The 26,609-nt window shown below is 36.4% G+C and overlaps 1 protein-coding gene across 4 annotated transcripts in view; it reads left to right on the forward strand.

The window, feature by feature from the left end:
- The first annotated feature begins 3,135 nt into the window (after window positions 1-3,135).
- fnbp1l (formin binding protein 1-like) overlaps window positions 3,136-26,609 on the forward strand; it is an 81,878-nt gene continuing 58,404 nt past the window's right edge. For all 4 annotated transcript variants that reach the window (XM_051652778.1, XM_051652775.1, XM_051652777.1 and 1 more), the window contains exon 1: window positions 3,136-3,302. In XM_051652778.1, coding sequence (XP_051508738.1) covers window positions 3,279-3,302 — 24 coding nt within the window. In that variant the 5' untranslated portion in view covers window positions 3,136-3,278. The remainder of the gene's footprint in view (window positions 3,303-26,609) is intronic.

Consider the following 26,609-nt stretch of genomic DNA (forward strand, 5'->3'; position numbering starts at 1 on the left):
TTATGAATGTATTAATTTGTTAAAAACAGGAATGTTTATTTTTTATTTATTTTTTATGTTTTCCATAACCTCTCCACACCATTCAAACTTTTCACTTATTAAAAGAAACATTTTCTTCAGGTCAAAAAACAGTTATACATTTTGTCTGGTTCTGTATTCATTAAAAAAAATTAGATTTCTATTAGAATTTGCATAAAAGAGATTTTTGTGGGTAACCTGCAATGTCATAAATAAATGTTATTAAAATGATTTGTACAAATTACACTGGAGCACATTTTTAAAGCATAAATGTAATTTGCCTTGCCTTAATTCACTATCTAGGGTATGTTATATGGACATTTTGCCATACAATTGTTTTTGCCATACATGTCCAGGATATTTCAGTTCCACTGCAGCAGGAAAACATATATATGTCTTTTGTTCAGAAAAGTGTTTAGCCACCCTAGACAACAGCAAAATAGACAACTTGCCTACACTAACTTGATGTTTGTTTTGCCATTTTGTCTGCCATGGGCAATGCTTTCCGCTATTAAATGGTGCCTTTTGTGAGATTTAATGTTTTGTGCACTGCTAAGTCATGTTAAAGATCTGTTGTAAATATGTTCTGCACTCAAATACTGAATATAAATTTTAAGGTGGCAATTGGGAATTTCAAGTCTTTATCATTTGAGCTACCCTATTCAAACATCAGGGTCCATGTGGTGCCCAACTTGAATAGGAAAACGTGCAATGATCTGTCCTTTACTAAGAAAAATACAGTGATTAAAGTCTGGTATGTTTTACTGAAAGAGTTCATCAGTTTGTTTTGCTCTGTCAGGAATACGCTCTTTCAAACATACAGGTCTGTGTATTCCATTTGTTATTGCATATGGAAGTTAATGTTTCATTATCAGTCAATGAGGGGGAAAGGGTTAGTGTCACCCAAGTATGTCTGATTTGTATGTTCATTTTAGATGATTGTCAGGGAGTGTTTTGATTTTTAAGCCTTTTAAGTACAACAGCAAAGTTTTTTTTTTCTTTCATTGCCTCTGTATTTATATATATATATATATATATATATATATATATATATATATATATATATATTATTTTAATTTTGGCCCAAATCCACTTAATATCATGAATTTACTGCTATTGTAGCCAGTGCTGCACTGTTGTCACTGCAATTCCTTTAATTTGTCTCTTAATCTGGTCTCATGGCCAGTTTTGCATCTACATTGCCTAATGTAGGTAAATTGCCAAACATCTTTTGAAAGTTTGTGCATTAAAGGAATATTTGATTTGATCTTGTGGATATGTCAGTACAGGAGGAACATGTCCTATAAATTAGGCTTAATGCACCACAAGGCCTCTGAGGTGCAAAGCCATTGAACTGTATGTCTCACAGACATATCCGTCACAATTCATTTCTATTGAGTTTCATTTCAAGCACCCAAATTTGTGCTTTTCTTTTACACTTTTATTTGTTTGTTACTTTTATTTATGTTTGGTTTATTTATTGATCTGCGTTTTATGTTTTTATGAATCCTGGAACTCGCATTCTTTTGGAGACTGTCTTTTTATAAGGTCAGATTTTAAGTGCTGAAGAAATTTATATACCAAAGGCCACCTCTCTAGTCTTTCAAGTGCAATGAAAATAAAACACTCTTAATTTTGAATATGTGAATTTAACAGGGATTGAAAAGGCAGAGGTTGACAATTTAACAGTATTTTTTTCTGTTTTGTAAAAAGTATATTTTGTGTGATTCTAATTTAAAGCTCACTTTTAATAGTATATTACTGTGAAGTCCTTCCTCAGTGTTAAACTTGATGTAAATAATGAATAAAGAAAACTGTTGAAACATAATGGTTTATTTTGGGAGTTTATTTTCTGTTTTTAGTCCTGAAGCAAACGGTGTGTTCATTTTTAACTAATTTAAACATATTTTTTTCTAATTCTTTTATAATTTTATGAATGCAGTTTTTATGGACTCATATTAAGAGATGACATGGGATATTTGTACTTATTTGTCAAATTCATGTCACACCCCAGGACCATTTATGCGAACTGCTAAAAGGTAATGGTGAAAAACAACAGAAATGGTGACCTGTTACAATCATCTAAAATATGCACTTTCCCTTATATATGTATACTCACTTAGTACTTTATTAGGAACACTATGGTCCAAATAAAGTGCCTTATGTGGTCTTCTGCTGTTGTAGCCCATCAGCCTCAAGGTTTGACATGTTGTGCATTCTGAGATGCTATTCTGCTCACTACAATTGTACAGAGTGGTTATCTGTCAACTCGAACCAGACTGGCCATTCCTTGTTGTCCTCTCTCATCAAGACGTTTCCGTCTGCAGAACTGGATGTTTTTTTGTTTTTGGCCGCATTCTGAGTAAACCGTAGAGACTGTTGTGTGTGAAAATCCCAGGAGATCAGCAGTTACAAAAATACTCAAACTAGCCCATCTGGCACCAACAATCATGCCATGGTTTTTTTCCCCCATTCAGATGGTTGATGTGAACATTAACTGAAGCTCCTGACCAGTATCTGCATGATTTTATGCATTGCACTGCTGCCACACGATTGTCTGATTAAATAATTGCATGAATAAGTAGGTGTACAGGTGTTCCTAATAAAGTGCTCCGTGAGTGTATATAAGTTTTAATCTTAAATCTTCATGTTAAAAAAAGTCCATGTCCATGTTATTTTTCAACTACCCAAATTTAAAGACTTCAAAGCACCCAGTGTATACTGGCTTTTAAAAAGTCATGTTGTATCTTAAAGAGGGAAATCTGAGCTCTTCTATTATATGAAATATTTGATAATTAAATCTTATATAGTATAATAATTGCATATTAAATATTAATGTAAAACATTAACATTACAATTATAAATAATGAATTCATATTTTTTCCTCAAAAAATATTTGAAATATATTTCTTAGTCAAGGCATCAAACTGTATAGTGTTGGGGGAAAAATAAAATAATAATAATAAAACTAAATGACAAATGCTTTTTTTGCTGGTTAAAGAAGGGTTCCCAGGAGGTTGTGTTGTTACGCAAACACGCCACTTACAGAGTCTGACGGATAGGGGGCGGTATTGGACAGACACATCCCTACATTGTGTGTGTCGGAAACGGGAAAACCCTGAACCTTGAGATTGTCGCTGCTAGCTTCACCTGGAGTATAGAGAGTTTACACGACGGCAGAGCGAGGGAAGGACGCGCAACCCTGGAGTTTTAAGAGGAGACGTTAGTTCTTGGAGTTTTCCCCTTCACAAAAGGACGCTATGAGCTGGGGCACGGACCTTTGGGTAAGCACACTTTTCCCTTTTCTCGAGTCCTGTGGCCTTTTGTTCACTCGCAAACAACTCATGGCAGTTTTCGGCATTATTTCAGGAAAGGTGTCCTAGTAAAGCTGTCCCTGTATACAGGATATGTCCTGTTGGTTTACGGTGACAGCATTGCGAGGAACAGCGCGCTACTTTGATACATTGTAACATTGCATTGTACTTTGATACATCGTAACAGTTCGCTTGATAGAATATATCCAAGTTTAAATATATCGTCTGCGTGACGTTCTATTTGATTCTAGTGACATCCAAATTCAGTCTCAAACTAAAGGTTTCACGCCCAGTTTCGATCAGTAATTTGTGAGGAGACGATCGTTTTTACATAACTTATTTTTCCTCACACAAAAGCGATATAATATCATGTATATGATTTTATTCATTTTCTCCCGACATTATCCTGAACCGTTTCCTTTGTTGTTAATTGGTGTCAGAGACAATACAGAAGACGAAGTACAGGCGGTAAAATAATAACCTGACAAATAATACGTAGACATTTGTGAGGAAGGTTTAACTTGTTACATCGCCCGTTTCAACCTTTGTCACGGTTCATCTCGACAGTTGTAGCATTTCTTGGAAACGTGTCAGCAGTTAACCAGTTTCATCCCCGATATATTTTATTGTCTGGGCTTCAAGATAGTCTGCCATGTTAAAGAGACAAAAACTGGCCGCTTAAGTAATAAATGCATCGGTTTGGCATAAGCTTACCTGTCAAAACAATGAAGCCTGTGCATTATGGATCGGGTACAGGGGTGTTGCCCAAACAGATTGTGCTACTGGACAAAAAGCAGAGGATGCATAAGATATTGCTTGAAATATCCCAATGCATCATTCGCTGTCCATTGGTTTGTCTGTAAATCAGAGGTTAAACTTATGTTTTAGATGTGGCCTAAATTACTGCGTACCTAGGATTCGTGTTGTAACAGCAGAAGCTACATTTTTATTTATGAGCGTGTGATGAGAATTTAGTAGTTTGTGACTGTGGAACTTGGTTCATTATGTTTTTGTGTATGTTGACCTTTATTATAAGTTAACTACGTTTTTTTTTTTTTTTTATGATAAAGCTTGGGTGATTTCAGGTTTATAAATGTACTTTTTCTTTAGAATATTCTCTGGCTTTCGTCCTGACACACATTTCTGAACAGTTTTGTTCTTCTCTGAACACATACAGTCTAGTAGTTCTGTGACATTAATGAAGAAGCACAAAGGGCTTTTAAGCAAGCTTCCCTAATCATTGGCTATAACTACAGTATATCCTTGAGGTACTGTTCAAAGTGTAAGTTTTTTTTACAAGATCACAAATGTGTGTGCTATGAGCTTAGATGAGTAACAGTTAGTTTGAGTAACAACAAGTAATGCATGGATCCACACATGGTTTGTTAGAATGACCAGATTCCCAACCTTTTACATGTGGCTGAAGGTTTAGAGCTGGAATGCATTTTGAATACTGTGTTTGCTCCAGATTTGGCTTGAATTGGCTGTCTCAGTTTCCTGTGCCACAAATCCCTTATGCCATGAAATATGCCATATCCTCTATTTCCATGGCAAATGTCCTCTTGTAGATTGTGTTCATCTGTAATCCTGTGGCAAATCCCTTTGTATATGGAACATTAATAAAGAATAATCATGCTGTCTCATGGTGAATGTCTTTTTTTTTTTTTTTTTCCATCCTCAGCCTTGGCTTTGATGAATGAAACTCAACTCTATTCCTTAAAATGCACTGTCGACTTTTCATCCTGGTTATCCTCGATTGCACTCTGCATTAGACCCATTTGTGCTCTATCAAGAGTTGTGTAAACTTAATTAAGATGTTTAATGTCCCTCATTATCTGTTAAGTGCCGATTTTGAGTGACAATTAGTGACTAGACTTCTTGGGTGTGATTGGCTCACACCTTTCTGTTTTCCCCAATTGTACCTGTAACGCATAGCAAGAATAACGACTTTTTCCTGAGCGGCCTGGAGGATGTTTGTGACATTTATAATATCTTTTCATTTACTCAGTCAGTGAGGTCAGTCAACTATGGAAAGATTGAAAGAATATTATATATTTTTTATTTATAATTTAATAATTAATAAAATAATAATATTTTTAATTAATTGAGGCACTACTAATGTTGTGCAGTTTATCCTAATTAAATGTATTTTATTCAACTAATTCAACTTGTGACTAATGTTTAAAGGAACTGTTTATCCAAAAAAAATGAAAATGATATTTTCTCAGTGGAACATAAGTAGAGATTTTTGAAGAATCTTCATGCAGCTTTGTTCCATACTATGACAGTTCATAGTGACCAGTCTGTTAAGCTCCAAAAAGGGCAAAAAATTACTAAAAAAGTAATTTTTGTGGTCTATTTGAAGTCTTCAGAAGCCGTAAAATAGATTTGTGTCTTTATTCATGATCAAGTCATTCACGCAGACTGATCATCACATTGAAATCAGAAAGATTAGGTTAAATTTTCTTTAGCTAAAATCAGTCTGTGCTTACCGAAATTCAAAACACTGCCTACAGTGGCCAAAGCGGTAAGTGTTGTTGGGCGTATGGGCACGTGTGAGCTCCAGTTTCCAGGTGTAATGTCCATGGAGGGGCGCCAAAAGCGACTTATGAAGCAAATTGTTTTCAGCTGTGCAGGCTGTAATACAGTGAAGGGGAATGCATGTTTTATAAACTGAACCCCTAAACCTAACCATTAGTGGAGTAGAAATGTCATTGCAAAAAATGCAACCTCCAAATCGTGCTTGTTACTGATTATGCGGACGCGATTTCAAGATGCGATATGAACCCGGTTCTCCCATGCTGCTGACGCAACTCGCTTTCGGTTGCACCACAAGGGAAGGAAAACACGCTGGAGCCAATGCAAAGATGTTTAAAAGATGGCGGATGTCGGTGAGTCCGCATAATGGGGCTGATCCTGGAGTACTGGAAGTCTTGGAAAAAACATGGCGACTTCCGATCAGTATGCAGCTCTCAAGTCAAGTATGTTGCCTATGAACTGTCAATGTATAGAAAGTGGAACTGGGGTGTATGTAGCTTCATAATTGTGTGTTTAAGGATGTAGTAGTCCACACACTATTACATTTATTTTTATTATTATTATTATTATTATTATTATTAAAACTGCTTCCTTGAGTTTGTCACCATGTAATGGTATTTGTTTATAGTAAAACTTAAGTTTTTTGAATCATGCTGATGGAACTGTCAGTGTGTGAAGTTCAAAAAATTGCTAAAAAGGCTTGTGTGTGACAGTTCATTCTATTGTTGACCAGACTGGTTAGACCTGTTATATATCTTGCCAGCCTTAGACAGTAATTGTTTTGTGAATGTTTGTTGTAGTGTTTTGGCTTCAAGATAAATTTGATTTACCATCCTCAACCAGCAAATGTGTAGGAGAAAACTCTTTCTTGTCCACTGAACTCCAGGGTGACCATATAACCTTACCATACATAAGGACATTGTGTGTTTACATGTATAACAGAATGCTCATAATGATCAAAAACTGCTCATTATAAAAACCAGATAATGTAAGAAAACATTTACATTTTAAATGAGATTTTGAAACGATCAGGTTTTTTCTCAAGTCTTGACGTGAATACATAAACGGACATAAAAAAGTGCTCACATGCAAGGCGAAATTGGGGTAGCGCACAAAAATCTAACTGTGCCTATTGTGTTTTGCTTAAACCGTTGACCTTTCCCTGATGAAAGTTTAAAAGTGTTCAGCGATTTTGCTAACTCCAGACACATGCCCTCTCTCCTAAACCCCACCTTCTAAATACAAGTCAGCCAACCCAGTGTCAGCAAACCCAAATGCGCAAAACGATTCACATACAAAGAGTTTTTGATCGAACAGTTTTCTGAATGCCATGGGTACCTATTTCTGTGATATCTGAGTAGTAGGAACATTTTACTATTAAACATTTACATGACCTTACACAATGTAAGCCTATAAGGTATAATAGGTTTAAGAGTGTAAATGTAAACTCACTGTAAGATTTTGTGCAGTTGTCAAAAAGAAAGGCTGTACCGACCTAACTCTGTAGTGAATATAGATAATAATGGCTTGAATCATGAGAGCATCTTGCATACAGACAGAGTTTACCCTTTGTACCTGATCTAATATATTCCACTTTTCTTCTAAATGGTAATGTAAAGATTCAGCAAAGACATGCTTGTCACTTTTTTTCTGTAGGCATGCAATGGTACTCAATAAAATTAATTGTTTGGAGACCCAGAGGTTATTTGAAGACCGTTCAATTAAGATAATCTTATTTCACTGTTCAGGTATTTGATGACTTGACCAACTTCATGTACTTGCCAATAGATGTTGAAAGTTTGAAAACATCCTCATTACTACTATTATCTATAGCACCTGCCCCATTGTAAACAGGCAATTGTGCATTCAAAGTACAGTATCTCAATGGACTGAATTAGCTTATGTCATTGTGTTCAAACCTGAAAAGTTTCTGTTGCTTCCGTTTATCACTGTACTAGACATAAAATTAAATATCGTATGATTTAAATTGTGGTACAGTAGTGAACAGTTTGTGATTAAAATTAGCATGCTGCCTCTTGAACGCGGTTTCTTTTTTTTCCTTCTTTACTCACTTTTACTTGAAATCAACCTCAAATTTCTTTTAGCGTTATGCAAGCTTAATTTGAGGTATACTAGTTTTTTTCTCGATTATAATTTACTGCTGTCTGTTGGGTAACAGGCCAGAGCTCCACTGTTAAAGTGTGCAGATTGCCAAGAGCTGGTAATCCAGGATAACTGGAGTTCAGTCAGGTACGACTCTGCCAGGTCATTATGACTTGGTGCCAAGACTGCTGTCGCTACCAGTATGCCAGAGGAATGATAGACATAAACACAGACTCGGAGCATAGTCATGGGAAAGAGTAGGTCAGGAAACAGTTTGTTTGAACCTTTGACCCTCTGTTTAATATGTCATATCAGTACTTTCCGATGTTTTTTGGCATGCAAGAGTAATGTTTTGCTTACACACTACATGTGTCTTGTGTTAAGAGAACCGGTTTTCACTCGCTTGTGCCGTTGCTGACCTATTTCCAAAAAAATGAATGTGATCGTGAATTAGTGACTGTTTGTCTACTATACCACCCTATGAAAGGAAGATAAAGACCCTCATTCAGTCTTCCTTTGGCTTGTTATAGCAGTGTTTTCATACAGGATTTTGTTTTTGGAGCCTCAAACCCACCATCAACCCCAAAATTGGGCCTAACAACTGGCCAACCAATAACAATACTATATATATATATATATATATATATATTTTTTTTTTTTATCCTGTCATGCGCACAAGTGGTTTTGTGCCGCTCTGTATTGGAGCCTTTCTTGTTTCTTACTTTTCTAACCTTGATAGTTTTGTGTCACACATAATTCACAACTTGGCTAAAATTAAGGAATATTTTGATATAGTCATGAAGTTTAATTATATTTGAACGTTTGTTTTGAACGTTTTGGAATGACTCTTGGCACCTTTCCTGCCAATAGTATTAGAGTTTTATGCAGTGTTATGTTATGTTGTTCCTACTTTGATCAGAACAAACCTCTTAAAAGCTTTTCACAGTATCCTAGTTAAACACAAGCTTTTAGTCTAGTTGCAGAGTGAATATCCACACACAATTGGATCTTTGTACATAGCATGTAAAGCTCAATCTGATACCCCTTTTCCACCTAAATTGCGATTAGCTCTCATGCCGAGCCTGTGCTCTGCTGGTTCACGGCCGGGGTAATCTGGAGCCTATCGTAAACCGGCCGCGCTTTTCCATTGACCTGAAAGCCAAACGGTGATGTAACAGGTTACTAGATACGTGGCAGTTTCACGTGACTACCTCAAACATACTATATACAAACATGGCGCATCACAGTGTGTTTGTATACAGCTTTTACTCTTGTTTTTGAGGACATATTTAAACATACGGATTAATGCAATGCGTCGTTATTACATTGCTCAACAAGATTGTCAGAGACGACATCAAAAGACAACAGATAATGAAATTACATTATATTGTATGAACCATGGTTTAACTTGCTAAGTTCTGTAAGCATTGGTGTAGCAGATGGTTGTATTTGGATTTTTGCCATAGCATATAATATTATTGACCGTTTTACTTAAGTTAGCCGCAATCTTACAAACTTAGTGAGTAGCTGGTCAAAAATCCCCTTACAGAACAAAACAATGCACAAAATAAGAGGACAACAGTATAAGAAAAGCTAACAAAGTTGGAAAATATAACAACTTACTTAGATCATCTGCAGAGGACACCAGCGAATCACTGTTTATCACGAGCGTTAATGGCTGAATTCAATGCCCCGGTTAGTTAGCAGTCTGGTCGGTGTCCGAGTCCAAAACATTGTTGTTCTGTCCACTGTCGCATTTGCTTATGCCCTTCTTATGGTCTCTGCACTCCCTTAAGTGTTTTTCAGTGTGTTTATGATTTGGTCAGTTGTCCAATTGAAGGCGGCGTGCATCATTTCGTGCTATATCTTCATTCTCGTAGAGTATTTTTTTTCCTTTTGCGATCTGTCTAGTTTATCTCGGATCTTCGTAAATACCATATCACAAGTAGAGCACTCGTTTCATCATGTTACCTGAATGCTTTTGATAATTTTGTGGGTATTTTATTGTTATAGAGCGAATAAGTACTCCTTGCTGCAGACTGTAGCTGCAGTTGTTGTTTGGGAAAACTTTACTATGGTGACGAAATATTATCCTGCCCTCCATCCCCTGATGTAATCGGTTCCTGCGTAGAGACCAGCAAGCTTTTGGGGCCAGTGCGGAACCAGGTTTTCGGCCCCAGAACGGCCTTTTCTGCGGTGGAAATGCACGGAACAGTTTGAGAATTCGCACCAGCCCAGGAACCCACACCCGAACCATGTCGGTGGAAAAGGGCAATGAAAGACCAGCTGGGTGCAAGTGCCCATCCATATCATACAAAGATTAATTTCATTTTGAGGGCAGTGTTATCATAACCATGGGTGCGAAGCTTATTGTTCTGCTGGAATTGACTTAATCAATGTTTTTCACAGAAACCATATTTATGAAGCACCACCACACACAAACAAGTTCTGTGCTCCTTGGCCCAAAACTGGAGTGGCAGAATATCCTGTGATATCCTCTCCTAAAAACCTACATGATGGCAGTCCAAAAATAGCTGTAACCTGAAGCTCTCTTGTCTTCCGGCATAGCTGTAGTGGTCTCATCAGAAGCAATTACACTGGTTTGAAAACCTGCGTTGAGTATCTGTGGTGCCACTAGGTTCTGCTGTGTTGGGCAAACAGGGCCCCTTGAGGGTTGCTGCTCGAGTCCCATATTATGAATTATTGTGTCCAAACCATGAAGCTTTGCTGTTGCCTTTTTTTATTAGATTTACTGGATGTAGGGATCTTTTTGGCCTGGAAATTTTCAACAATCACCGTCGTCACATGATATCACAGGCATTTATGCCAGATTGTCAGAAGTGACAATATAGTGGGTTTTCTTACCCCCTTAGTCACTTCCTTTAGTCTAAAAATAGCAATTGTAAATTCTATACAAATCTATTGTAGTTTTGCCCTGTTACGCAACCTGAAGAACGAGACAGCACTACAAAACAGATTGAGCCACCACACAGGATGCAACATCAGCAGCGAATCCCCCTACACATATTCTTTTAATAATTCATAAGTGTGAGACATGAGCATTTGGATTTCATTGTTTGCAGCTCTTGAATGGAAAATGAATTCAGGTTTTGTGCAGAAAGACTCTATGGGAATTGGTCGTAACTGTGTATTGAGGGTAACCAAGTTCATTGTTCACAGACGGCCTCTTTCATATTTACAGGGCCCCTCAGTCCCCTGACAAATCACTCAGGCCTGTTTACAGAACGAGAGAGAGAAAACACAAGAAGTCAGACTGGTCGTTTTGTCAACTCCCACCTTTTGTTGGTTGACATGCATTAAGTTTATTTTATGGCCCATGGAAATCCTGGAGCCATGAGATTGTTGCTTGGAATGGTTAGAATGCACTGGAACTGTACATTTATTCATACGTTAGAGACAGCTTTACAGTTTCTTCACACGGGACGTCATAGTGTAATAGAGCATTATGGTTATTAGTAGTACTGGATGAAGCATTGAATATTAACAATATAGTCGCAATGATTTTGAATATTGCGATTTAATTTTTATGTGCTTTATATTTTGCCATTCGATTATTTTCGCAATACCTACCGGTCTTGCAACTTATGTTTTTCAGTGTTTTAATAGCATCTTTAAATGTAAACCTAAGTTGCAAAAACTGTGTTCGAGTTGATCAATTAGATTAATTTATGTGAATCAGTTCAAACTAGGCTTGGGATAGATGCCTTTTCACGCATCGATAATCGGATGATATTCCTGATCATTATCGAGATATATATATATATATATATTGTGATTTTCTTTTCACAAATAAGGCGGGGGTAAATTAAAGAGGGTCCCACATGGGACACGTCTGGTGGACAACATGGCATGTTCTAAAATTCAAAACAATTATTTATTTTCTACAAAGTTATGCATACACCACCAATGCTCAGTGTCAAAATTCTGAAGTGCCACGGAGCACAACTTGCATATTTTCCATTAAATTCGACCCAAATCATTATCAAAGGACAAAGATTATTTACTCTAGCCACCACTGGATGATCTATTGCGAACATGCATATTTCATAGAGCCTATTTTCAGTTACAAGGATGTTGTTTTGTGGTTTGACAGCTTGAATGAAAGACCTACTTCACCCTCTTTTGGTCTCCCAACGTTATTACACCATGTGGCCAACTGAGACAATTAGAAAGCATGCAAATTTGGCTTCTAATTTAAATGTCGGCTTATTTTAAAATATTGATGCCTCAAAAATATATCAATAAAATAATATGCCGATCAATTATTGATATTTTATGACATTTAGTTTAAACAGTCCCTTGTAGAGAACAGATTAATCTTATTCAACAATTAATTAGCGTTAGCGCTAGGGATGGGCATGAGTACTCGGACGTGGCAGCGATGATCGATCATGAAATCTATGATCGATGGTGATCATGCATGATGTGACTTTTCACTTAATTTGAAATCCAGTGACCATTACCTGACAACTAAACACAAACGTGTCAAAGAGGAGATTATTTTTAATTTTGAGATTGATTACGTTGTGATTTTGAGGGGTACATTGATGTCAGAGACGTCTCATAGCAACCAAACTGATATACGATGCTGCAATGCAGCAGCTATAGACGTTTGTCAGACATGTTATTATATATATAGTTATGAACATGTAATTGCCCCTTGAGCACTCGAGTAATTATCATTTGCAGTGAGAGTCATTTGCATTGCAAGTGCAATTGTCTATAAGTTGAGCTACTGCACAGTTTAATCACATTTGAACAAGCTTGTAAATATAGTTGTTTATGTAACACAAATGTTAAAATGTATCCCTTTACAAGTCATGCACTGTAGTAAAAGTGTTCTGATGTCAAAATAGCGTTGTGTGAGGAACAGGGCTTAAAAAAAAAAAAAAAAACACACACTTTCAAGTAATTTCAGAGCAAACATAAAAAATTGTTTATATATATTTAAAGTGGTCAAACAGATGAAAAATATCAAGGTATAAATGTTTTAGATATATCACAAATTACTAGTTGCTAGTGAACTAACATTTCTAACAAGTGAGTTGTGGATTGCACAGGCAGTTTCCAGGGTAATCAATGCTATGTCCGTGTATCCCAGCACACAGGATGCCAAATCGACTGTGCTGAAATAAACAGCTGAAGTGTCTTTTGTTTCATCTAGTTATGCAAGTCAGGTAGCAACTCATTAATCCGTGTGCTTTAACTTGAAAGACTGAAAGTGCACTGTGTAATGTGAGCTTTGGATTAAAATTCCACACTGTTTAGAGGTGTAACGGTTCAAATTTCTCACAGTTCGGTTTGTATCACGGTTTTAGGGTCACGGTTTTGGTACGGTTCGGTATTTGTTATGTTCAGAAAAAAAAATATTACTGCCAAAGTAAAAATATTCTCTTTGGTAACAAACACTTCAAGAGATTTGCCCTTACTACAAATCACCATGGTTTTACAACAGTAACCATAGTTTAACCATGGTATTTGTAGTAAAATCATAGTAACCACAAAATTAACATGGTTACTGTCATGGTTACAGTACTATAGTCAAATCATGGTTACTATATGGAAACTACAGTATTATTGTTGTAAAACAATGGTTAATTGTATCAAAATTATGATTTCTGCCAAGAAATCAATGGTGACAGCAGTCATTGTTACTTCAGTCATGGCTATTACAATATTACTATAGTAAAACCATGGTTACTATATGGCTACTACAATATTACTGAATAAAACCATGGTTAATTTTCGTTAGTGTCCTTAACTAACATTTTTTTTTTTCTCCAATTACTAACTCTACATTTAACTTAATACCTGCATTTATGCTACATGCATCAACATAAAGTTCATTTCATGCTAGAAGGGATGTCGTAACGCAACATGAGTGTTTTAATCATACGCGGAAATCCCACATCTTCATCAATGGAGTAGTAGGGCAACGTAACTTTGGCAATGAACACTCCAAGCGCTTTAGGTATTGTTATATGTCCGTCCGAGCTAGCACTGAGTTCCTTAAAGATGGAAGGAAGTGTGTCTGTGTGCAGTTTCAGGTTCACCTGTGGGTCTGTGCTCGCCGCGCGCTGTCTATCCTCAGGTGATGTCAGCGTAAAAAAAAAAAAAAAACAAACATCGATGTATTACCCGTATACAACACTCGCATCTAACAAGTGCCTGTTTTGTAAAGGTTTTATGACCATCGTTGTTGTGATTGACTGCAAAAAGAAAAAGTTCCCAGACAGGAGACTTGAATGATGCAGGGGCTTCTCTATCTTGTGGCTTGTTTTCTTAGCTTGCCATTTTCAACTTCACACTAATGTGTGCAGAACTGTCATCAACAGATTTAACATACTTTAAGTTAATAGGACAGCTTCTCTCTGTAGAAAGTTGACCCAGGTGAAACAGGCAGAGCATGTATACAGAGCGATAGTGTATGTATGTATACAGTGCATTTAGCGGAGGTTACAACTTTGCATGTCTATTTGCCGCTTTAATTTCTTTGCTAAACTGTATGATCCAGATGCGTTATTAAACTTCAGATGAACCACGGGGCAAATGCTTACCGAACCGTGGGTGGCGACCCGTATGGTTCGGTTTTTTATCGAGAACCGTTACACCCCTACTACTGTAGTAAACGAAGATGGAAATGCCTGCCGTGTTAATCATTACAAGAGCAACTCTCATTGTTAAAGCCCTGCCCCAATGGACTCCTCAAGGTAAACCAGAAGTTTATATTTCCTGGACTTCTGGGCGTAAATGTTTCATCATATACATAAACAAATTTTTTTTGTCTAGTTTTCACTTTTCGTGCTGTTTTGTTATCGACAAAGTGAAAATGCATAAAACATTTGTTGCGAAATTTGCTTTCTTCTGCCTGTTTCCATTCAGATGGCCTTTTATCGCTAAAAATGGTGTGCGATGACGTCATGCTTAAAAAAACAAACAAACAAAAAAAAAAAACACTTTGTCGCATACGTTTTGGTTTATCGCAAAAGAAATCTGCCCTTTCCATACAGAAATGTGTGTTTATTGCTAATTGTGTAGCCTACCTTTCACCTCCCAGATAGCCTTTTTCCCCCCGAAGTCTTTGTAAAATGGGGAGAGTAGCTATTGAGACGATTCATTGAAATTAACCAGCTTACTGTCATTTTAATTTCACAAATAAAAGCAATCAGAAGAGGAGGAATTGCGATCAAAAGGGAACAGTTGCCCTTCTGATAGGACTGTAATATTGGTCTCCTGATGTTGCGCCTATCGCAGGTTGGCACCGGTTCCAACCCGAAAGCGAATCATCATGGCCCTGTTCAAGCTGGCAACCTGCACCAAGTAGTGGGGGAAACTTTCAGTCTTAGTATAAGGACTATCCATCGACGTGTAAATGCTGTGCACAGCTATTAAATACAAATGGATGCGGTGTAATATCAGGGTTTACATATATGATGCATTCCTGATATTCAGTAGGCTGTTTTGAACAGTCATCTAATCTAAAGCATTGCCATCACAGCTGCATTATGTCCCGCATATTTGTCCAGCGACTTTTAACTGAATTTGATTGTCATCTAAAATACATTTTAGCATCATCATGCAATTAACATTTTCTGAAGAACAGAAAATGTCTGAACAGGGTAAGGCTAATTTAAGTTTGTGTAAAGAAAAGGCAAGTATATAGGCCTAACAATATTATTTTTTAATTTGGTAATTAATTTTTTTAATTTAATGCTTTATTCGTTTGGTAATTTATTTCATTTAATACAGGGAATTTTGCTGGCATTTTTCAAAAGTAAACTAAACAATAATTTTATAGAATTGGGCTATATGTTAGTGTTCCAAAAAAGCACACTGAATCTTTTCTCCTAGTAGGCCTATTGTGTATTTATTCTTAATTTAAAACATCTTTGTGCACAGAAATGATATGTTTTTTGTATTGTGGGCTAATTCCGTGACTGCCGTCTATTATTTTGAATGGTGTGGAGAAGCAACTTTATTAAATAAACGGATGGCTACCGCGATTAAATTAATCACAAATAGTGGCCATTAATTTTTTCTCCATGATATGAGATATTTGTGTTGGCACTCCTGGAAGTGTCATGACGCAGATGTGTTTGCAGCATCGGATCTGTGCAAGTATGCCGTTAAGACCAATCCATAACAGTGCGAGTAATGCTTCACGTACAATAAATCGGCTTTCAAGGATGTATATCTTGTCGTCATGATTAACACAGGCTAACAATTGGGGTAAATTCTGTCATGTGACACTGTTTTTGCGTTAATGCCAATTTTCTCGACAAAAAGTGTTTCCAAACCAGTTTTTCGTGACATTTGAGGTATTGACATAGAGTTTATGCTAGAGTTAAATGGAAAAATATTATTTCGACACTTGTGAAATTTTAGTGACAATTTGCATTTCCATCACCTATATCGGTAAACTTTTTGATGCGCTAAAACTTTTTGTCGCAAATAAAAAAACCTGTGGTTGGAAACGTAGGCTGTATTGATCTACAGTATATACTTTCCATGTTTAAATGTCATTCTGTCATCCTGTCATGCATGTTAATGCATATTTTTTTAAACATAAAAAAAAACAAAAAAATTAAACATAGGAGACAATCACTGACAGACTTTAAATCACCTGCTGTGAGCAAATTGAGGACTATAGTTTTGTGCGATAGCCTATACAGAAATGTTAAAAATGTTGGTCTTTGTACACATCCAAATGAATGTCTTTTGGCCTGCATTTCAGTTGATTGACAGCAGCTTTACCTCAAGAGCATCTCTTATTCTTATATCATTAAGAAATGGTGATAAGATGAAGGGGGATGTTTGTGTTTTTCGCTGTGGCTAAATGTGCTTTTATCTGTCTAATCAGGGTTACATCAGTACAGGAAGATGGACAAATGTTTGGGGAATGGGGTCTTAATTCTTTGGCAAGCACATGACGGGACATTCATGCTCTTTATGAAAGGATAGTAAGAGAACAGTTATGTGTCTTTGTCCCCCACACCCTCCGGATGTTTCTAAATCATCATGATGCACTTAAACATGGCTGCTAATGATTTCCAAATGATCTCCCCCTGCGACGCTACAGCCCCAAATGAAATGAACCCCACTATTTTTACATTGAACTGCATAATTAAGTTCCTTTTAAAATTCTACATGCTGTATGTATGTATGTAGCCTATTAGTTTATGCTGCTGGAGTAGAATAATGTTTCCAGATAGCTGTTATATATTTGTGGGATTGTTTTGATTGTTTTGTAAGGCTGTTAATGTCCTCCTTTATGTTTTCTTTTTTACTTTGGGTTTTATAAAGTTGAAGACATTTAAGTATGGATGCACTGTCAGGGACTATATTGGTATAGGCCAGCCATTTTTTAAATGATCTGTATCAGTCTGAATTGGACAATATTGGAAACATATTATTAGGGCATTTTTTTTTTTTTTTCAATTCAGAGTAAGCTCTTCTTTAATAGCCAAGTTTTGTATTTTGTCATACATTTAAAATGTGTTGATGTCTTTTTTTCTAAATGTATGAGCAATTATATATTGGAGTTGAATTTTTTTTAATACAATAGACAAAATAACATGGATTCATAATAGAATATATAGATTTAGAATATAGATTTAGATTTATAAAATAGATTTGGGGTCCATCGTATTGGCTATCGACCATTGTCAAAATAATTATCAGCTGTTCGCATCAGTAAATCCCTAGATTTAAGAATTTGTAAATTAAGTTGAGATGTCCAGTTCTCAAATTAACACTGACATTAAAAATGTCAGAATTTTGAGGTTTAAATTGTGTTGTGCCGAACGTATATTATTACATTATTAGGGTTGCCCTAGCGGTGCTGCACAGTCAGTAATCTTATAAGTTTGGGGCAACAATTTTTGTCATTTCATTTTGTAGTCTTTATTTAGCTGATTCATCTACATCTGCAGGGGGTAACTTAGTATTCATCCTACAGTGTTGCATTTTATGTTTGGACACAGACTGAAATGAGTGAGGCAGGAGGCCCAAATATCCTGGAGTACTTTTGCTTTGCTAGCAGCACGATAGTGTTGTTACCTGCAGCTGAAACTGTCCAACCCATGGTTGTGGGACAGAGGAATGCATGCTGACATGTTCAAACATGACAACAGAAACGCAACCCTTTGAAAATCTCTCCATACTGCAAGCTGTGTGTACTTGACAGGTGATAACACTAGGTTTGCCAACTTTCTAACAGCCAAATACAGTACATTCCAGCTTCAAATCATATTGCAATTATTTAAAAAAAATATTGCGATTTGAACTGCGATATGATAAACAAAAAATAGTAAGTGATTCCTTTTGACCAAAATTTGGTAATGTTTTGCCCATGTTCTACTGACAGTCTTGGTCTTGGGCTACTCTTTAAGGGTTCACACTTGAGTTCTCTTTAAGAACCAAATTCAGACCTTTAGCACTTCAGCCACAAACAAACAAACAAATAAATAAAATGAATTCTTCGTTCTTTGTCGTCTTCATATTTACATTGTACCTGCCCACAGTGTACCTGTTTTTGTCCACTTTGTGGTCTCAGCCCAATGTTCATCATCATAATTTTTTGGAACCCAGTCAACTTGAATATTATATTATAATAATATATTGATTATTATTATATAATGGTAATATAGTTCCATAACAAAATCTTAACTTGCATGAGGCATTGCTATGCGGTCCAGTTAAATCAGAGTTCCAAAGCATTTATTTTGGCCATACACGATACAGACAGGACAGAGCAATGCACGTAAACTTTTTGAAGCGAGCAGCACAAACAGACTATTTATTTATTTATAAATCAAAGCCCTTTACGGGGTTACTAATCGCACAAGGTCATATTGTGATTTCAATTTTATTTAGATTAATTGTTTAGCCCTAGTAAATAACTATATTTCTACATTTTATCCAATAATTTTTTCATAGACCGATATCTGAATTGTCTGTTTTTCCCCTTTTTACATTGTTTTTATGCCTCTGATAAAATAGTTCTAGATACACCATGCACAAGAACTCTTCGAAACAAAGCCCGGCTTCAGAGATGTTTGTTAGTGCAGTCTTGGTGATTTAACACTTTCTATATTTACATTTATTAATTTAGCTTTCTCATGACAAAATGACAGACACAGACCTCAATGTGAAGCCCCTCACAGTCTGTTGGATCCATTAATCTGGCTTAAACCTGGTAATACAATCCGGCTGTGCACTGCTGCCTGTGTCATTTGGCCCTCTGTATCCTGTTCTGTTACCAGAGAATTCACACAGACATATTCAGCGAAAGCAGCCTATTCAAATACTGTTGTAATTATGTATCGGTATATGATCTCAGTATGAGGTGGTCCCTTTTTGGAAAGAAGTTGTTAGAAAAGTATTGTTAAAGCGGACCTTTAAATGGAGCTGAAGTTATACAGTAGCAGTGTTCTCAATAATAAAGGTTCACTAGAATAGTCAGTTTAAGGTCTTCCAGGCTCTCCGTTCTATGTCCTTGTCCTCCTGTCTGTGTAGCCAATGAAGGAAGGAAGCGTTTTACTGCCTCACCCAGCATGCCAGAGCTTTTAATTGATTGTGGATGTTTGGTGCTCACAGGAGAAGATCTGTAACAGCAGCCCTTGAATTGAAGTTAAGCTCATTTGAGAGGGCTTCTCTGTGTGGAAGTGGTTCTAACATGCCGTGACTGCCATAGGTCTGTGGGACATAGAGTGCTGACACACTTCTTTGACACATTGTCCGATAAAGTGCATTAATTCCAAACCACATGCAAACTGTGGAACCATGAAAATGCATGTGTACTAGATTGTTATCGGTATATTCTACGGCAAGTGCCACAAACTTGTCTGAGCAATTCCACATTTCATAAATTTAGTCGCACAGTTTTCTGTGGTTAATTACGATTAATCATGGTATATTAAAACAAACATTAAAATATAATCATAAATATTTTTACTTAATACTTTGAAAGAACTTGCAAGAAATTGGTCAGTCATCATTTATTTTAATTATTTAAATATGTACATGCTAAAAGTTGCGGATGAGGTTAATTAGACACATTTTTACAGTTATAACTCTTTGATACAAGTATATGTATACATGCCATAAAACCAGTGGACTTGCTGTAATTAAAAGTTGGGATCAAATGGGCAGATTCAGTTCAAGCTTTATTGGCAAGATAAGTTTAAGTGTGTATTGCCAATGCATTTTCAGACACTATACATACAGATATAAAACAAATTGAATGCTGAAGTTTAAAATCTCAAAACTATTATTTTCCCTGGCTGCCGTTCATTCACTGTCACGCACTCACTAGGTTTCGCTTTTGACAATGGTTCAGATTACAGTTAATGAGTGTTTTCAGGTGATGCGAAGAGATACGGCAGTTTGCCCGTATTTCTCCCAGACTAGGCTCACCCTCACCGCATGCGGGTGAAGTCTCTATTCTCAGTACAGTAAATTCACTCCCGTGTTTATTATGCCCGGGTCGAGCGTTTACCTTCTGGAAATTTATATATGGCAGTTTTAGGTTTCAGGAAATGAAGAAAATGTACTACATTAATTGCGTTAACTTTTTTAAACTTGTTTAACAGTCAACTATTAATTGCAGAAATTCCAAGCCCTAAAAATTGTCAAATTATCAATGTATGTGTCTTTGATGACTATTTTAAAGGTGACGTGTAATTTAAGCGGTACTGCTCTAAGAATTGCAAACATTTACTGTTTCCCTAACACTCCCACTATTTTCCATTGGTTGGACAAACATATAGTCCCACCCCCAAATCAAATAATTGGTTGAACCAATTTTGTTGTAGTGGCCTGGTAGAGATGCTCTAACAAACAAACAAAGCAATGGTTTGAACATCCCACAGAACCACAGTGTTTAAATTGTAAACTCTTTATCTTGATTTTTTTAAATTAATAATACAGTATATTAAACAGTTATTTTACATTTTAGCTGTAGTGTTGCACACTAGATTGCATTGTCTCGTTTTCTAGCGCTTTCTGCTATTGTTCACTGCTCTGTGGGCAGTTTATAGTGAGACAGCAAATTGAAGTAGCCTTCAGTGGGAAGGATAATGAGTGTCAGAGCATGCCGTAATGATGTTGAATACTGTCTTAAAAGTGTGTCTGCCTTAAGTCAAAAGCCAGTGAACCAACACGCAAATATTGTCTCTCTCAGACTGGCATGCCTTTAAAGCTTTTTAATCTTGAACACCAGACATTAGCAGGGTCTTTCCTCTGGGTATAGAAGTATGCGACTGTGTTGGAAGGGGTTGCAGGGTTTAGCAAGGCTTCAGAACCAGTCCAATGAAAGAGACTGCAGTTGAAGAGAGGTGTTGACAGCTCAGGGAAGAGTGTGAATCCGTTGAAGTGAAGAGAAATCCGAAATATGACAGGCATATCTGGAAAGTGTGTTTGTAGACTGCTTGTATAATACTCTCTTAAAGTCGACGCATGAACCCAGGTCCTGTTGCTCTCTATGGACTGAGTAAACTGTTCTGCAGATAGTGTCTGTCTTTGTGTGTGTATACCAGTGTTGGAGAAGCTACTTTAAAACTGTAACTTGTCAAGATACAAGCTACTTATATTTCAGAGTCGTTAAACTGCACTGCAAGCCACTAGCAAAAAGTAGCTAACTAAATTGAACCTGCTGTTTAAGGGGACCTTATCTTTTGGATTATTGTCAATGATTGTCTCAGATTCTAGATTTTATTTTTTAGAAGTTGTCCATATGGTCATCAACGAGAGTACAAGCAGCAGCTGTTTATCACTGTAACTAGATAACAACTCAAGAAGACATTAGCTTTGCTGTTTTATTGAAATATTAGTCTCTTTGCATTTATCACCAAAACTTTACATGTTGGAACGCCACTTATGTTCGTCTGCTACGGATGCATTGATTGTGCAATGATGTGAGCAATGTTAGCGTTTGTCTGCCGCAAGCCCGCAAGAGATTTGAAGAATGTGAGCTACTCCCTGATGGCAATTTATTTCGGACATCATTAGTGCTGACATGAATAAATATTTTAGAAAATCTGTAGTTATGGTTGTTCTTGAGCGGCAAGGGTTTGAGATCGATGTGGTTCCTAATCAGCAGATGTTTGAGATTGATGCAATAATCCGTGTAAAACACTGTGGAGAAAACGAATGTACGCAGTCGAGACACGAGATGTAGACAAGTGGAAAAAAGAAGAAAAAAAATGAGAGAAACTAATGCGTGCGGTAAAATACACACAGATGAAACAATAGATATAAAGGATAAAACGATGAACGAATAAGAATAAGCAATGCTAAGCAGGCTAGCAAGCTACAAACACTCGTGCGTCTAGTGTACAACTCCAAGTCAGAAAAGACAAAGAATGTGTGAAAAAAACGGTGCGCTGTTTCTCCCTGATGCAGCTAAAATTTTATCTAATCTAAGCACAAATGCAACATTTCGTGCAGAATTATCTGTTATTTTTATGGATTTCCAGCATTAACCTGAGCTTCAGATGTTTGTTAGGAACACCTGTACACCTACTTATTCATGTGATTATCTAATCAGCCAATCGTGTGGCAGCAGTGCAGTACATAAAATCTTGCAGATAATTGTCAGGAGCTTCAGTTAATGTTCACATCAACCATCAGAATGTGGAGAAAATGTGATCTGTGGCATGATTGTTGGTGCCAGATGGGCTGGTTTGAGTATTTCTGTAACTGCTGATCTCCTGGGATTTTCACACATAACAGTCTCTAGCGTTTACTCAGAATGCTGCTAAAAACTAAACACATCCAGTGATTGGCAGTTCTGTTGAAGGAAGCGCCTTGGTAGATGAGAGAGGTCAACAGAGAATGGCCAGACTGGTTTGAGCTGACAGAAAGGCTACGGTAACTCGGATAACCACTCTGTACAATTGTAATGAGCAGAGTAGCATCTCAGAATGCACAACTCACTGAACCTTTAGGCGGATGGGCTACAACAGCAGAAGACCACGTCGGGTTCCAAGAACAGAAAGCTGAGGCTGCAGTGGGCCTACCATCTGTGTACCTCAGCAGAAATCCAGATTCATCAGACCAGGCTATGTTTTTATTTTTTTATTTTTAACTGTCCAGTTTTGGTGAGCCTGTGCCCACTGCAGATCAATTATATCATAATATCCTAAAGCTGGAATTTTCACAATACCTGCAAGAACCAGTGAAGTGCTGTGCTTTTGGCTGTAGGGAAACCAAAAGGTATTGTATATATTACAAATGCGGTAAGAGAATTAGGGCAAAAAGCAAGATTTCCTTTAGATGTTCAGACAGTTCTTCTGTCGAAACTTGAGCCTTGTTGAAACTTGATGTTCTTGTAGCTTGTTTGTTTTATAGTTTTTAGGAGGGGATCACTGGTTTGGTGTGTACGGAACACAAAGTAATAATTAGTAAACAAATCTCTTGTTGTCATGACCAAGCCCCATCCTGTACCCCAAAAGAGTTTTAAAGACATTTTACTGACCATTGCTGTGGTCCTATTCAAGGATCATTTTTCTTGGCCAAAGTCATAACATGTCTTACATAAAATGTAAATATGACCATCCCTCTTAAAACTCTAAAGCAAAAGATTCAATCACTTACACATTTTTCTAAACTGGAATAGAAGGGTAGGGGTTACTTTTATTGTTTCTGATTTGAATTAGGGTTTTTGTTTCTGATATTTTTACTATTTTATTTGTTTTGTTTTGTGTGTGTTTTGTGTCGTTTAGTTTTTGTTTTTTGCTCCCCAATTAATTGTCACCAATAATATGTTTGTTTATTGGGCTCAAACTTTCAGTAAAGTGTTTTACGTTAAGAGGCAAATGCAAAAAAAAAAAAAACACTTTTACCAATACAACCTGTTTCTCTCTCATTGGGTTGGTATTTTTCAGGATTATACAATATAATAAAACAGATTATACAGTATGATGAAATTGCTAATTCTTGTGTAATTCAATTATTAATCACTATTGTTAGATTAATATTCATTGAAGACACTCCTTGTAATATTGAGATACTTTACACATGTGGTGTGCTGGTTTAACTCAGAAACTCACTTCATGCAACTCTTTTGTATTGTGTATATCCTGACTGGACTTTTAAAAGTGTCACCTCCTGCACTGTCAGCTAGTAGAGGATTTTAGCACTGCTTCTATATACAGAAATATATACAGAAGGCTCAGCATAGGTTGTACTTCCTTCGCCAGCTGAGGAAGTTCAACCTGCCACTGGAGCTGCTGACTCAGTTCTACTCAGCCGTCATTGAGTCTGTCCTGTGTACATCTATAACTGTCTGGTTTGGTTTAGCCACCAAATCAGAACAGGGAAACTACAATGGACAGTCAGGACTGCTGAGAGGATTATTGGTGCCCCCCTGCCCACCCTCCAAGACCTGTACGTAGGCCTGTCACGATAACTACTTTTGTTGGACGATATATTGTCCCAGAAATAATTGGGATTAAACGATATTATTGTCATTTTAAGACCATTTTATGCCACTGATATAATGATAATATAACAACATAATAATGCAAGTACACCCTTTCAAAGAGCAGTGAACTTTTAATTCTTAAGAATATTCAGACATTGGAATGTCCAAAAAAATTAAAGTCGGGAAGGCCCCTCTTCATCTCCAACTGCGGTTTTTGTTCCCAGCTTGGAAAACTGGATGGAATGGTTATGTTTTTGATGAGCTTTTAGATTACAGGGCTCGACATTAAGCATTGTGATGTGTTGGTCATTCACTTGTCCGAGTAAAAAGTTACTTGTCCAGAAAGATATATAAAGATATATATATATATATATATATATATATATATATATATATATATATATATATATATATATATATATAATAATATAATATAATTTTTTTTTGTTTTTTTTTTGTTTTGCTGTTGTGTTTTCTAAAACTAGCAGTAAAAATGGCTGTTTAATGTTAACAAAATGCATTAAAATTCTAACAAATCCTGAAAAAGTAACTTGTTTATTTAATACTATATGTGGGTCATTGACAAATAACATAACTGTGAACTTTTATCAACATATGAAAATTTATCAACAACCCCACACCTTTACGCTTAACATGTCCTGTCTAGAAAAATGTCTTACATCCCTGAAAAAACATAGAAATATTTGGCATGTCCTAGCAGGATATCAAATGTCAGATGGAACAACCCACCAAAAAAATTATAATATTCATGACATAAAAATGTATAGTATTTGTTAAAATTACTTTTACAACAAATATTTTTTTTTTATATTTAAATAATAAAATATAAACAATTTAATCAGGTGTAAGGAAATGATGATACTACTTTTTAATTGATAGTTGTATGACCTGACATTTTAGTTATTAAATAAAAAAATTGGATGTGTTCAAAGTGTTTGGTATGTTTAAAACTACATGAAACAAACATAAATATGGTATAGTATTACAGCTCTTAAGATTTTTTGTAAAAAAAAATTTAGATTATGAAGTTTTTTCCATTTTCATTATGGAGAACCTTATTTTTGACTGACCCATGTATTTTATATTTTAATTTTATGTATATTGTTAATATTTTAGTGTTTATATTACCATTTTATTTTTATGTTTGTATATTATTACATATTAAAATTGACATTCACATGGCAGAGAATATCTCTATAGGTCAGAAAGAGCTCCAGAAAGATGAAGATGAGAGATGTAACAGGTATTAAACGTTTCTCTTCATCCTGCAGAAGGTAGCATTATACAAAGCATTTTTGCTATTTCTGTAGTTCTTGTCAAAGGTGTTGTATTATGACTTATGACGGAGGCTGCAAACCTGGATCGCTCCGTTATGTGCTTGCAACTTTGACAGCTTTGTTGTTTATAAATAGGTGCGATAGTTTTATCGCTTTGCTCTCTTAACACAGGCGCAGTACAATGAACTTCACATGTTGAAAAATGCGTCCACTTCGCGCTCACACCAAATTCAACAAGCACTGCTGCACGAGAGTTGGAGAAGGATGCGCAAAAGCGGATTTCCTGTATGCGCACAGATTCTGGAATTAAAACAAAGACTATACTCAGAATCATGCGCAGAATTTCAGACACTGTAGATTATTTTCAACAGCATGATTTTATTTTTTTTATTATATAAATAAGTGATACAGGCATATGCTAAAACACAAATAAACCCGGTATTTTTTTTAATCATTATTAAGGTTTCAATCAGGCAACTTGTCCGGTCGGGCAAGTAAAATTTACTTTGACTTGCCCTTGCAAAAATCCACTTGTCCCGGACAAGCATTAATGTCGAGCCCTGAGTTGTATTGCCACGTTTCGTTGTCACTGTTTTTAAACAAAGTCGACATATCGGCTCATTCACGTGAATGGGCTCTCCTCTCTCTCATTCGGCTTAAAGCCAAAATGTTCTCACACCAGAGCTTTGGAATGTGGCTTTGAAACCAAGTCCAGTTGGATTTATTCTTCCAAACTTACCGGCTGGAATTAAGCAGTCGTTGGGAAAAACGGCTATTAAAACACCTATTAGCCTTGATTAACACGTAATCTTCACCTGTTGCTGTCCGCTGTTTGTGGGTGTGTAGAGGAGCTGCCTGCCTGTCCTGCCTCCGACACAGAGCGGACGAGAG

The sequence above is a fragment of the Myxocyprinus asiaticus genome, chromosome 24, assembly GCF_019703515.2.
Source record: "Myxocyprinus asiaticus isolate MX2 ecotype Aquarium Trade chromosome 24, UBuf_Myxa_2, whole genome shotgun sequence".
Classification (NCBI taxonomy): Eukaryota; Metazoa; Chordata; class Actinopteri; order Cypriniformes; family Catostomidae; genus Myxocyprinus; species Myxocyprinus asiaticus.